The sequence below is a fragment of the Emys orbicularis genome, chromosome 2 (genome assembly GCF_028017835.1).
Source record: "Emys orbicularis isolate rEmyOrb1 chromosome 2, rEmyOrb1.hap1, whole genome shotgun sequence".
In the NCBI taxonomy this organism is placed as follows: domain Eukaryota; kingdom Metazoa; phylum Chordata; order Testudines; family Emydidae; genus Emys; species Emys orbicularis.
This window is the reverse complement of record NC_088684.1, coordinates 81,684,954-81,699,431: the sequence shown is the minus strand read 5'-3', so window position 1 is coordinate 81,699,431 and position 14,478 is coordinate 81,684,954. Positions and strand designations below refer to the sequence as shown.

The 14,478-nt window shown below is 45.6% G+C and overlaps 1 protein-coding gene across 1 annotated transcript in view; it reads right to left on the bottom strand.

Annotated features, from left to right (window-relative positions):
• Window positions 1–14,478, bottom strand: part of OSBPL1A (oxysterol binding protein like 1A) — a 141,485-nt gene that overhangs the window by 101,329 nt on the left and 25,678 nt on the right. Inside the window, exons 4-6 of the mRNA XM_065397957.1 lie at window positions 11,042–11,116; window positions 6,806–6,917; window positions 2,322–2,407 (exon numbers count right to left, since the gene is read on the bottom strand). Of these exons, the coding sequence (XP_065254029.1) occupies window positions 2,322–2,407; window positions 6,806–6,917; window positions 11,042–11,116 (273 nt within the window). The remainder of the gene's footprint in view (window positions 1–2,321; window positions 2,408–6,805; window positions 6,918–11,041; window positions 11,117–14,478) is intronic.

Here is a 14,478-nt window from a genome sequence, read left to right as displayed (position 1 = left end):
AATTCTAAAATAGAGAACCTTTAACCAACAAGGCTTCTGAAGTTAATAAGGACAGTACTAACACACACAAAAAATTCAGTGTTCAGTTCACTGTATCTAATTCAATATAGTGTGTACCCATCACTTATGTCCAAGATATCCTCATTTTGTTCAGAAGCATGTCTGGAAGGAGTATAAAAACTCAATGGGAAAACTCTGAAGCAGTTGCTAATAAAAACCCAGTGCATAAAAGACAAGATTTACAGGAAAACCTTAACTCATTAGGGAAGGGATTATTCTGTCCCTTGGGCAGCAGAGTAACAAATATACAAAAACGATTTTAGCAGATTCAAGAGAAAACCGATATGGCTTCTGTAACATGGCTAGTAGAGAAACTGCTGCCATGAGAGTTCCCTACTCTTTTGAAGCTATTTGTGGTAATACAGTGGCTCTCAAAAATGTATTTGATCAGGCCCCCCTGCTTTGGGTCTGTAGTTATTTATGCTTCTCCCCTAGCCCCCATACATATATCGCCAGCCAGCTCTGAAGGCAGAGTGGAGAGCAGCAGCTGCTAGCTGGGCACCCAGCTCTGAAGGCAGCTCCCCACCAGCAGCAGCACAGAAGTGATATTCATCAATATCACTTTTTGCAGCAGACTTAGTACCCCATTGCAACCCTTACTTCTGCGCTGCTACTGCCACCCCAGGGCTGACAGCTGGAGCCCTGCCGCCTCCCAGTGAGGAATGGGGGAAGGAGAGCCCAAGATGCCTCTCCTGGTGAGGGATTGGTTGGGGGAGGAGAGCCTGAGTCCAGATGGCAGGGCTCTGGCTGTCCTCTTTTATCCCCACCTTCTGGGTGTGCACAGTCCTTCTGCACAAACCCCAGGCACCCAAGGCGGACAGCCAGAGCTCTTCCAAAACAAAGCACACAGCTCACACCTCCCTTGACACATTCCTGTGCCTCCTTTGAGAGCCCACCACATAGTCTGAGAACCACTGTGTTAGATTATAAGGCCAGAGGGGAACAGTGATCAGCTCAGACATCCTGTATATACACAGGCCATAGAAGTCCATCAAGACTAAGGGCAGGAATATTCTAAGTAATTAGCAGCCCCAGGTAGAGCTGGAAGGGAACTGATTTATAACTGGACTGAAAAGGGTACATGGTCAAGAAAAATACAAGTGGTAGAACCATTTCCTCATTCAGGTAGTGGTTGGAAAGCTCCTTGAGAAGCTTCAAAGTATGCAGTCAATTTATCTTTAATACAATTCTGTTGGTAACCTTATTGGTGGAGGTCACACCTCCATAGATTGTCAATTTATTGCAACATATTTGATGGGGTTTCTGGATTTCAGATGTCATGAAATGTGACTAGTTCAAAGTTTTAAAACAAGATGGACTTACAACTTTCCCAGAAAGATACCATTTGAACTAAGTTTCATGTTTGATATTACTTTGGGAGAGTTGTTTCAGAAACTCATTCTCCCAACCATTTCAGAAAAACAGGTGAAAAATTCATATTTCCTAGCCACATATTTAAGACATTTCGATTTACTCAATCTGCAAACTTTCTATATGTAGTGAATGAGTACTACAAGTAGTACAAGTTTCACATTACACATAGTGATTAAAGTTTTTGTTTTGTAATCAATTTTAGTTTGCTATCTCATCCAAGGGCAAGCACCTCCAGCAGTAAAGTGGCTGTTAACCTTAGGGGCATTGGTTCAGTATAGATGTTATGTCCACTAGCACTAAAGTGTTCCTTGGAGGTCACAGAGGAGGAGCATGGCCAGACCAGTTTCTCTTGGAGACACAGAATCAGTATCTGTTGTTGGCTGCAAGTACAGCAGACCCTCGCTAGAATGCGCATCTTTATAGTGCAAATTCAGTTATAATGCAGGACCGTGCATGGATCCAAAACCCCGCGTTCTAGCGTGGGTCTGGTGTATTGCAATATACTTAAGGGGCTGAATTTGTTTTGTGGTTGAAGATGTACACAATGAATCTGAGGTGTTTTTGAAGTCTCAGACTTAGTGTTGCATTAATGCATTTTTTACTCACTAATGTTCGTCGTGTACTATACTAATTTCAGCTGCAGCAGATAATATTTCTCACGGTAAGCCCTATGACTGAGGTACTGTAGAAGTTTAACAAGCAGCACTTCACAGTATCCTTTAGCTAACTCAGGAAGATATTAGAAAACACTTGAAAATTTTGCATCCTAATCTGCTGTAATAAAAGGAGAGTTCTGACGGTAAGGAAGCACTGTAGTTTGAACTGTTGCCTGCAATAGGGTGCTGGGTGTGAAGGTAGCATATGTAGCGAACATCTCAAATTCTTACCAGTGCTGAGAGTTTTGCAGTCTCCCCTTCTCTTGCTGCTCCTAAAAGCAGTTCTTCCAGTTTCCTTTCTTGTGTCCTTTCCACTGCTGTTTTCAAAGTGAAAATTGCTTTAGCAACCACAGTAGTATTCTCAGAGGAACACATGTAACATCAGCAAAGTGATATTTGTCTAATGAAAAATGTTCAAGCACTGTATACAGGGCCTACAGTTTCCCCAATACTTGTTAACTTGAGGGCTATGCCTACCAGACAGGGTGAATACACTTAGAGCCATGTTCTTCAGAGTCAATTAAATACAGTGCACAAGTCTAAAAGGTGACAAATCACTGCAGAAAAATTCTGAAGTTACTCAAGTTTCACAGGTTTCAGGGTGGTAGCCGTGTTAGTCTGCATCAGCAAAACAAATGAGGAGTCCTTATGGCTCCTTAGAGACTAACAAATTTATTTGGGCATAAGCTTTCGTGGGCTAAAACCCACTTCATCAGATGCATGGAGTGGAAAATACAGAGGGAGGTATAAATACACAGCATATGAAAAGATGGGAGTTGCCTTACCAAGTGCTAACGAGCCAATTCAATTAAGGTGGAAGTGGGCTATTCTCAACAATTGACAAGGGAGGGGAAAAAATCACTTTTGTAGTGCTAATGAGGCCAATGTAATCAAGGTGGCCCATTTCAAACAGTTGACAAGAAGGTGTGAGTATCAGCAGGGGAAATTAGTTTTTGTAGTGACCCAGCCACTCCCAGTCTTTATTCAGGCCTAATTTGATGGCGTCCAGTTTGCAAACTAATTCCAGTTCTGCAGTTTCTCACTGGAGTCTGTTTTTGAAGTTTTGTTGAAGAATGGCCACTTTTAAGTCAGTTATTGAGTGTCCAGGGGAGATTGAAATGTTCTTCTACTGGTTTTGGAATGTTATAATTCATGATGTCTGATTTGTGTCCATTTATTCTTGTGTAGAGACTATCCAGTTTGGCCAATGTACATGGCAAGTACTCAAACATTTATCAAGTAGTAGAGGTTCAATAGTGCAAGAAGTATTTGTCCCAAGTTTTTTTTCCCAATGAATACCGGGGAAGTTCAATGGTAATAGTTGACCAACACTATTTAACCAGCCCTACTTACATCTTGGATATTATACTTTCTTTCCCTTCCCATAAAAGATCTTCTCTCCCCTCTATTCCCCTTCTCTATCTTACCACTAACTTCTGCCCCACAAAAGTCTCATCCTTCTCCAGTTTAACCGGTCAATCTCTCGCAGCCTTCTACAACAAACTACACCCACATACAGCACTAAAAGATTTTAATCAGACACCCAATAACTAGCAACAAACTTACTAGGTACAGCATAAGACCGGGGGCCTACTCTATTAAAACAGCCTACTTAAGAAGCCAAAACTCCGCCATAGCACTTATTGGGATTACTACTAAGGTGCTGACCCTTAACTCTGCTTGAGGGCTCCATCCATTAGCTAGAGTCAGATATGAAAAATAAGCTATTTGAAGCTTCCCACGACACAACCTACTCCCTCTGACCCCTACCATCAAAGGGCTTCTTTAATAAAAAAAAAAAAAAAAAGTGCACATTTTCTACTATGCCATCATAAAGTTCTGTGGCTGCATGGGGGATTCTGCTATTTCCCCCTCCTTTCTTCCTGGTGGTAGGGGTGAGGTGGGGAAGTCTTTGCTAGTTTACTCCTCTCGACTGCATTTCGCATCCTGCTCTTTGACAAAAAGAGCTTCTCCCACATCAAGCAGTATCAACTGTGATCTGTTGTTGCAGGACTCTTGTATGCAGTGTTGTTGCAACCGTATCCTTTTCACAGCTACCTAGTGTTCTGAACAGTAATAGAGAAAACTAATACTGGCTTGTTTTCCTTCTGCTGTTGCTGGTCAATGCTATGAGCACCAGCACTGGAGCTGACTGCGGACTTGAGATGATGACACAGCATTGGTTTATACTAGTCACATTTGGAAAGTTCTCTTCCCAACCACGAGGGCTAGGATTTTTCAAGCCCTGATGGGTTAGCGCTGGGGTCGGCAACGTTTGGCACGTGGCTCACCAGGGTAAGTACCCTGGCGGGCCGGGCCAGTTTATTTACCTGCTGACGCGGCAGGTTTGGCCGATCGCGGCCCCCACAGGCTGCAGTTCGCCGTCCTGAGCCAGGGATGTGCTGGCCGCGGCTTTCTGTTGCCCCCATTGGCCCGGGACGGCGAACCGTGGCCAGTGGGGGCCGCGATCAGCCGAACCTGCCGTGTCAGCAGGTAAATAAACTGGCCTGGCCCGCCAGGGTGCTTACCCTGGCGAGCCGCGTGCCAAACGTTGCCAACCCCTGGGTTAGTGTCTAATAAGAGCTTATGCAAAAAAGTCTTGCTTTAAACACAATCCAGGCTACACAGAGTTCTCCTCTGGACTGAAATATTCAAGCTTTGCACACAGATTTATTTTTAAGGCACGCTCCGAGAAGAATGGTTTGCTTATAAGGAGCAGTGAAAAGAGCGCTAGGTATTACTATTAAGGTGATTTATTTACATGCATATGAAGTCAAAAGACATGTGACTGGCATAACCATTTGACAAATTAAGATGATGCTATTGTTTCAACTTCCTGTTATTCATAGATACCAAAACTGATTTATCTGTATAACAGAAGGAGGTAGACAAGCTTGTCCATGCTGTAGAGGACAAAGCTCAGGGATTCCTCAATTTACATATTGATATGTACTCCAGGGATTCGAAGTTATGGAGCCAGAGGTTTAGGCATATTTGTACCATTTGGACCTTTTTTCCAGAAATGCTGAGCAACTCACTGACTTCAGTTGGAGATGGGGTGCTTTGATCCTCTCAAAAAAAAACTTCAGGCCCTTGGTGCATACATATGTAAGTGTTTCTACACTCTCTGTATACAACTGAAGTTTTTGCCATCACATAGATGCATCTTGTTGCCTAATAAATGTGTCATGGTAAATTCCACTGGTAAAGTTGCTTTCATTTACTGAGGACAGCAAAATTGGAACAAGTGTTTTAAGAAGTTTAACTGGATTTAAGGGAAAAAGTAAATCCCCCCTGCAGGTTAATCAGACTTTTAGGAAGTCTTGATTTTCAGACACGTGCCGTCAGATTGCAACCATAGCAACAACTGTGAAACTGACATTGTTAGCCAGATTAATAAGGGCTTTAATAAATGCTTCACCCTGATGAGAATTAACAAGTGCACTCATTTTAAGAATTTATCTTTAGTGCATCTGTTTATGATAATTGCCCGTAATCTCGTGTAAGATTAAGGAATAGCACGTTTTCTGGAAAAGTACTGCTTGGAATGACTTCATTTGGAAATTTTTAGTTTTCCAGTCCTTACTTCTGAATGGAAGAGCCACATGTACCAATCTGTTCAGACAAAAGAATTACATTTGAATTAAGATTGATTATTCATAAAGTCTATTCAGTGTTATGTTGTCAAGAACCCGCATCTAAAAAAGTATTCCTGGTGGCACTACTGGGGCTAAGTGATAGTTACTTTCTTACCCTTTGTTTGCAGATAGCATAAGTAGTGAATCAATACATAAAACATACTTGCTTTTTGAAAGTAGTATTGGTCAAGACTCTAAAAAGTAAATCAATTTTGGGTATTCAGCTTTGGACACCTTTAAGGAGGTCAGACTTTCAAAAAAATCTGAAGCACCTACTCTCTGGAAGTCACACCTTTGCTTCACCTCCGGCTGGAGACCCAAAATCACTTGGACAGGGTCTCCATTTTCAGAGCTGAAACAGTCTGGAGCAAGACCTGGTAAGTTTGTGAATGATTCAGTGAGTCTTCTCCCATTGACCATTTTGTACTCAAAGTTAAATTGGGCAGATTTCCCTTTTCTATTCTCCTGCAAAGATGCCCCTACAACCTACTTGGCCTCTTTGTATGTTAGAATTTGAGAGTGGAGAGATTTTATTATTCTCTAAGCATTATCTAGTGGTTAGAGAAGGGGAGTTGCAGGAAAGATCCTCAGCTCGGTTTCCAATTCCTGTGACACCTAGTACAGTCACTGATGTCTGAGCAAGTTTGCCCACCATCTTTGCAAAATGCTAGAAATTACAGTTTGCATCCAAGTGAAGTGGTTTATATCCCAGCTTGTTACACACAAAGCAGCTTTTGTTATCAGCATGTGCTTGGATTACTTCCCCTGTGTAGCACTCAAAGCCCTAGCTTGCTGCATAAAGTCCACATCATTAAAGGGCTCAGAGAAAAAACCTGTGTTGCCTTTAAGGCCCTAACTTCGATCAGAAACAGCATTTACAAACAGGTTAAGGCTTCTTTCAAAGGCACTAACAAACAGCCCTGTTGTACTGACTGGTCAGTGTTCTTTTACAATAGAAGTGACTGAACATTAGTTTTTAACCAGAAGCTATTTTGAAATCAAGTGAACTTGTAGGTGAAGCAGCTCTCTTCAGAGCTACAAATGCTTATGAAAGGCAGTGAAGACACAGGAAGTTACCTTCCAACATATTTTTGATCTCTTTATCTTGTGTAACGTCTCTTGCCGTCTGTCCACCCCCATTAACAATAGAAGTATCAGCATCATACTGTAAGAGCAGCATCACCACCTCCTGGAAGACAAGTTCAAAGTTATGATGTTTTATCACAATGGCACTTTCCTAGAATTGGGTTGGTACACTGTTCTGCAACCCTCCCTTTTGAACCTAGCAGCGTGTAACGGTTCACTGCCACAATGAATTCTTAAAACGTGGCAAGGGAAGAGATAGTCTGAATAATACAACAGGACTCTGACTAAGGGGCCTACAGATACTGGACTGGACTTGAAGATACACAGCAGTAAAGTCAGGCATAAAGCCATCTTACTAAAGAGTGGGACAATGAACACTTGTAGTAAGGAATCTTGTACTGGAGAACTTTAAGTATCACTTAAATCTGAGCAGAGACAACATTCTGTCGTGTAACCATATGGTCATAGAATCAGTTCTACATTTTACATGCTTATGCCTACACAGTATTAAGAGGCAAATGGCATCTGTTTGAAAGAACAAGTTGTTCACATTAATTAGCTACTGAATCGACTCATCTTAATTCTAGTATTCTATGTAGCAAGTGGATAGGAGACCAGTATTTACAATACTGTTTCTATGCTTATTGGATGTAGAGCTTCGTATGAATGAGCACTTAACAAGTGATTTCAATCCCCTTTAGCTATGCATTAGTGTCCAACTAATCCAGACAATTCAGCCTTAAAGTCTATAATTAGGCAAGCCAAAAAAAGAATTAAGACACAAACAGGAAAAAAAATGTTTAAGTACATCAGAAGTAGGAAGCCTGCTAAACAATCAGTGGGACCACTGAATGATCAAGGTGCTAAAGAAGCACTCAAGGAAAACAAGACCATTGCAGAAAAGCTAAATGAATTCTTTCATGGGCACCAGGTGAAACCCTGCTTTGGGGAGGCTAGCCCACCAGCCCCGCCCCTTCTGCCCCAGCCCCCCCTCCCCATAACAGAACCCTGAGAGGCCCCCCCCGACCAGAGGAGCCCCAGCCTACACACACCCCCACACCGGGCCGAGCCGCGCCTTCCGCCCCCCAAAGTGCTGGGCTGGCCTGCCAGCTGGAGCTAGGGTGACCAGACGTCCCGATAAAATCGGGACCGTCCCGATATTTAGGTGTTTGTCCCGCGTCCCGATCGAGCTTCGACGCTGCACTCGGCCTTTTTTTTTTTTTCCTCCTCCGCCGGCAGCACTCGGCTGTTCTCGGCTTTCCCCCCCCCCCCTCCTGAAAACCAGAGGCTCCCCCACTTTAAACTGATCCACACATTGCTACCAATCTGGACCCAGATAGACTTGCATGGCAGAATGCAGAGTGAAAGGAAAAGTTACAGCGGTTGTTACTTCTCTGCTCAGTCATTATGGTGATGAGCATGGTGTAAATACCTATACGCTGAAGGTATGCGTAGCTAAGGGAGGGTGCATAATCTCCTCTGACTGCCCGCAGCACTCGGCTGTTCTCGGCTTCCCCCCCCTCCCCCCCACCCCGACTGCTGGCAGCACTGGGCCACAGTAGGGAATTGGGAGAGGGAGCTGTTTGTGTCGTTACACCGGCAGCACTCGGTTTTTGGGTTTTTTTGCTCCGCTGGTGACCTCCCCCCTTGTGTCCCGATATTTTCTTCCTGTCATCTGGTCACCCTAGCTGGAGCCTCCTCACTCCCGCACCCACTGCTGGCTCTCTGTGTCACTCCACACTCCCCTGTCCCCCCCAAGGAGACATGGCAGCAGCAGGCGGTGGGGACCTCAGGGAAGGGGCAGGGCCACCGCAGCCCAGGTGTCTGGCGGTGGGTCAGCGGCAGCACGAGACACAGCCAAGCCTTCCCTGGGCTATTATACCCGCCACCCATGAATTCTTTGCATCGGTCTTCATTGCAGAGGATGTTGCAGGGAGATTCCCACACCTGAGCCTCTTTTTAAAAGTTACTTTTCTGAGGAATTATCCCAGATTGAGGCCTCAGAGGAAATTTGGAACAAACTGACAAGTTAAACAGTAATACGTAGTGCCCTAACAAATGCACAGCCATGAAAAAAAAAAGTGTGTCATGGAGCATGAAATCTGATCTCCCCCCATGAAATCTGGTCTTTTGTGCGCTTTTCCCCCTATACTGTATAGATTTCACGGGGGGAGGGGGAGAGGACCAGAATTTCTCAAATTGGGGGTCCTGACCCAAAAGGAAGTTGCAGCAGGGTCACAAGGTTATTTTAGAGGGGTCACAGTATTGACACCCTTACGTCTGCGCTGCCTTCAGAGCTGGGCGGCCAGAGAGGTGGCTGCTGACTGAGGGCCCAGCCCTGCAGGCAACAGTGCAGAAGTAAGGGTGGCAATACCTTACCATGCCATCCTTACCTCTGCGCTGCTGCTGGCAGCCACTCTGCCTTCAGAGCTTGGCTCCCGGCCAGCAGCTGCTGCTCTCCAGCTGCCCAGCTCTAAAGGCAGTACTGCAAAAGTAAGGGTAGCAGTACCAAAACACCCCCTACAATAACCTTGTGACACACACCCCAACTTCTTTTTGGGTCAGGACCCCTACAATTACAACACCACCATAAAAATTCAGATTTAAATAGCTGAAATCATGAAATCTGGGATTTTTAAATTCTTATGACCATGAAATGGACCATGAATTTGGTAGGGCCCTAGTAACAAGTCACTAAGAGCAGATGGTATTCACCCAAGAGTTCGGAAGGAACTCAGATATGAAGTTGCAGAACTACCAACTGTGAACCTATCACTTAAATCAGCCTCTGTACCACATGACTGAAGGATTGCTAACACCGATTTTTTAAAAAGGCTCCAGAAGCAATCCTGGCAATTATAGGCTGGTAAACCTAACTCATTTTGCTGTGAGAATATATATATTATAGTCTATTTAAACAGTATGATGGGAAAGTACGGGGGGGGAGAGGGATAGCTCAGTGGTTTGAGCATTGGCCTGCTAAACCCAGGATTGTGAGCTCAATCCTTGAGGGGCCATTTAGGGATCTGGGGCAAAAATCTGTCAGGGGCAGTACTTGGTCCTGCTGTGAAGACAGGGGACTGGACTCAGGGCCGGCTTTCGGCCGATTCCCCCGAATCAGACCCCAAGCCCTAAAGAGGAGTGCCTAACTTAGGTGCCTTTTTAATTTTTACTCACCCGGCGGCGGGTCTTCACTCGGCTCTGGGTTTTCGGCGGCGGGTCCTTCACTCGTTCCGGGTTTTTGGCGGCGGGTCCTTCAGTGCCGCGGAAGACCCGGAGCGAAGACCCGGAGTGCCGCCGGGTGAGTCATCCCTGCCGGAGCCCCATCGAAACTATTCGAATCGGGCCCCGCACTTCCTAAAGCCGGTCCTGACTAGACTCAATGACCTTTCAAGGTCCCTTCCAGTTCTATGAGACAGGTAAATATATACACAAGTAAACTAAATATTTTCCATCATACTATTTAAATATGAATATATAGTACTATAGTAAGAGAAACAATGAATTCACACTACTGTGGCTCATTTGGGTAACGTTGATCACTAATTTGGCTTCTGAACCACTGAGGTCTGAGCATCACTGCTTTCTGCTATGGTTTGTGAGGGATTAATAAGTGATCTGTCAAGTTGTATGCAGAAACACCTACTTTTCCCATCCCTCCAAACTGGCTTCCATCTGACAACCAGCATTTACAGCTGAGAGGCTGATTAGTGCTATGCTCCTGCACTAAAGAGCTTTACCCCAGGCACATTGCAAGAGTGACGTAGGAAGTGATTGCACAGACAGGCGTGCAGGTAAAGTGCTTCAACAGAGGAAAATGACTATGTTCCCCCTTTCCAGCTGCCAGCCACATCCTGGAGAACAAAAAAGGAAAAAGCAGCTATGGAGAAGGAAGACTGATATTTCCCCTACCCTCCCAGGTGGAAAAAAGCAGTTTTCTCTGCCAAAAAAGCCAAAACCAAATCTGAGGATTAGACAGTCTAGATTTTAGGCACATTAAAATTTGCTCTTTGGTAGCTTTCTGAAATGCACTGCTACAAGGATTTTTCCTACCTCAAGTGCTTTGGCTTCAATGTGTTACTATTTTAAAACCACTTAACATTTTTAGACGCCATTGACACCTTATAGCACCCTTTAGGGGACACAATCTTATGCTGGGGTTGCCTTACGCATTCTGTGAACCACACAGGGTGGAATACAAGTAGTTAGAAAATAGTGTATTTTTACCTTGCGTCCAGTGAAGGCTGCACGATGCAGTGGAGTGTCCCCCATATCGTTTAACACGTTCACTTCTGCACCAGCCTGCCAAGACAGAGACGGTTAAGTAATGCTGGAAACACAGGCAGGTCAATAGGCTACCTCTACAAAAATATTCCTTCCAGAAACAACTCAGTGTTACTGACACCTCTTTGTTTATAATCTATTTGTCAAGAATGAATTACATGAATTAGGAGGCTGTGTGTCCCAGTATAGTTGTAAAGCCTAATCAGTGATAACGTGTGAAGATTTAGAGGGGAGGAAATCTACAACAAGGAGCCCTTGTGAAAGGGAGCAAATTCAAATTGGGCTATGTCTACACTTAAACAGCTACAGCAGCACTGTTCTACCGCTTCAGCATAGACACTGCTACTTCCCTGAGAGGGAGTAGCTACTTCCCTGAGAGGGAGTAGCTACTTCCCTGAGAGGGAGTAGCTACTTCCCTGAGAGGGAGTAGCTACTTCCCTGAGAGGGAGTAGCTACTTCCCTGAGAGGGAGTAGCTACTTCCCTGAGAGGGAGTAGCTACTTCCCTGAGAGGGAGTAGCTACTTCCCTGAGAGGGAGTAGCTAGGTCAACAGAAGACTTTCAGTCAACCTAGGCTATGTCTACACTAGAGTTTACAGTGACACCGCTGTATCAATGCAGCTGCACTGCTATAAGACCTCTAGTGGAGTCGCTCTATGGGAGAGAGCTCTCCCATCGACATAATTAAACCACCGCCAACGAGTAGCGGTAGCCATGTTGGCAGGAGAAGCTCTCCCGCCGACATAGCGCTGTCCACACTGGCACTTATGTCGGTGTAACTTATGTCGCTGGGGGTGGGGGAGTTTATTCACCCCCAAGCAATACAAGTCATATGACATAAGTGGTAGTGTAGACACAGCCCTAGAGCTGTCTATACCAGCAGTTAGGTTGGCTTAACCACTTTGCTCAGGGGTGTGAATTTTTCACACTCCTGAGTGACGTAGCTGGGTCGACCTAACTTTTTAGGTGTAGACATGGCCTTTGTTTTGCTGTCACTCATCTCCACACACAAATTGCATACAACAGCCATTAAAGCTGTAATTTCACTCTAGTTGAAAGACTTCACACAGTAGTACTATATATACACACTGTAGTGCAGTCTCCTCTTCAAGAGATTAAACGGGCCATGACTAGCAGGTTTCGTGATCTCTTCACTGGCTCCCTGCCCCTTTCCACATCAAGTGGAAACTCCTTTGTACACCATAAAGGAATGTACCACTGTATTCCTGTCTGAATCTCAGCTCCATTTCCCCCCATTCCTTTCCTGCACCCGAGATCCTTGCTCTCACTCTTCTTTCAAATCCCACTTCAAACACTGCTCCTGCTGAACCCTACTGTTAAAATGGTCAGAAAGATCAGGACAAGCTGCATATGCAACAGAATTAATGGGACTATGTGGTTTTACTATAGCTGGGAAACTGATCTAGTGATTGAGCTCATGAGGACTAGAGTCAGGGGATTAGGTCTATTCCTGACTGCCACAGAGTACCCTAGGACAGGGGATCTCAACCTTTTCTTTCTGAGGCCCCTCCAACATGCTATAAAAAACTCCACGGCCCACCTGTGCCACAACAACTGGTTTTCTGCATATAAAAGCCAGAGCCAGCATTAAGGGGCAGCAAGCAGGGCAATTGCCTGGGGCCCCATGACACAGGGACCCCCCGCAAAGCTAAGTTTGGCTTCAGCCTCGGGTGGCGGGGCTTCATCTTTCTGCCCTGGGCCCCAGCGAGTTTAACACTGATCCTGCTTGGCAGCCCCCCTTGGATCCTGCTCATGGGCCCCCCACGGATCCTGCTCATGGGCCCCCCGCAGGACCCCTGGTTGAGAACCACTGCCCTAGGACAAGTCAATCTATTTAACCTCCATTCATCACTCCATCTGTAAGAAGGGCACTAGCACTCACCCACTTTTGTAAAACACTGATCTATGGATGAAGAGCATTTGACAATATAAACATACTTTTGCTATCTCCCCCCTTCCCACCCTGAAGGCTTGCCATTTGTTTACGCTATGTTGTAAGCAAAGTCTTTGGGTCAGGGACCGTATCATTTGTTGATACTAGCTTTCTTTGATGGAATCCTTGTAGAAAAATCTCAGTCTGTTTTCCAGACCAGAATCTCCTGATAATTAGTTTTTCCATGTTGAACCAGGTCCAAGTTTACCTGGATTTATTCTTTTTATTTCCAATCAGTTTAAAAGAAGTCACCCCTCCCATTCACTGTGGCTTTCAGGAAAAAGCAAAAAAAAGCCACATTTGTTTTTGGTGCATGTATCTGAATGCTGTAATTAGCTATACTTTGCAGATAGTTGGTTAGCTTTTATGGAGCTCAATTGCCAACATTGGTTATGCCTAACACTGCAAGTCTGTCACAGAGGTCACACGGCCAGCAGCAGCAGTTTGGGTGTATGGGAGGGGGCTCAGGGCTAGGGACAGGGGGTTGGGGAGTGTGGGGGGCGCTGACCTCAGGATCCCACTGGCATGCCCCCCCTGAAGCTCCTAGGTGAAGGTCTCCGCACAGCCCGCTGCCTGCCCCCACAGGCCCCGCCCCTGCAGCTGCCATTGACTGCAGTTCCTGGCCAATGGGAGTTGCGGCAGCCAGCGCTTGTGGCTGGAGCAATGGAGCCCCCACCCCAGCCGCCTAGGAGCTGCTGGGACAGAGCCGGGTAGGAAGCCCCTGCCAGCCCTGCCAACCCCAACCCCACCCCCATCCCCAGTATCAGCAGGGGTCCCAGGCCATGCACCGTGGCCTGGCCCTCCCCCTCCTGCAGTACTGGGGGGGTCCCTTCCCCTCCCCTCCCAGCACCCACAGCCCCCCTGGACCACCAGCCCACCACAGCCCCCCGCCCAAGTTTTAGTCAGGCTGGGTATTTTTAGTATAAGTCATGGACAGGTCATGGGCCCATGAATTTGTTTACAGCCCATGACCTGTCCATGACTTTTAGTAAAAGTTCCATGACAAAAACGTAACCTTAGTCAAAAACGTAGAATTCTAGGATTCTATGAAAACGTAACCTTAGTTATGCCAGAAGCAGCCAAGTTAGCTTTAGGCTTTATCCACACCACGCAGCTTTTAGTGACATGACGGTGCCGCTGAGAGCTCTCCCGCCGACAAAAAACTTCCACCCACCACAAGCGGTGGTAGCTTTCTCAGCAGGAGAGCGCTCCAGCCAGCAAAGCACTGTTCACACCTGCCCTTTTCCTCGTCAAAATTTGTGTCTTTCAGCGCGGGTTTTTCTTCTTCTTCTAACCCTTCTGAACAACAAAAGTTTTGTTGTTCACTTGCCAGCATAGACAAAGCTTTATTTTATGTTAGCATTAACAGATTAAAGAAAAAAAGGAGGGTCTCCTCCACTAACCTGATGTTTCTAAGAAGTTTGAGCA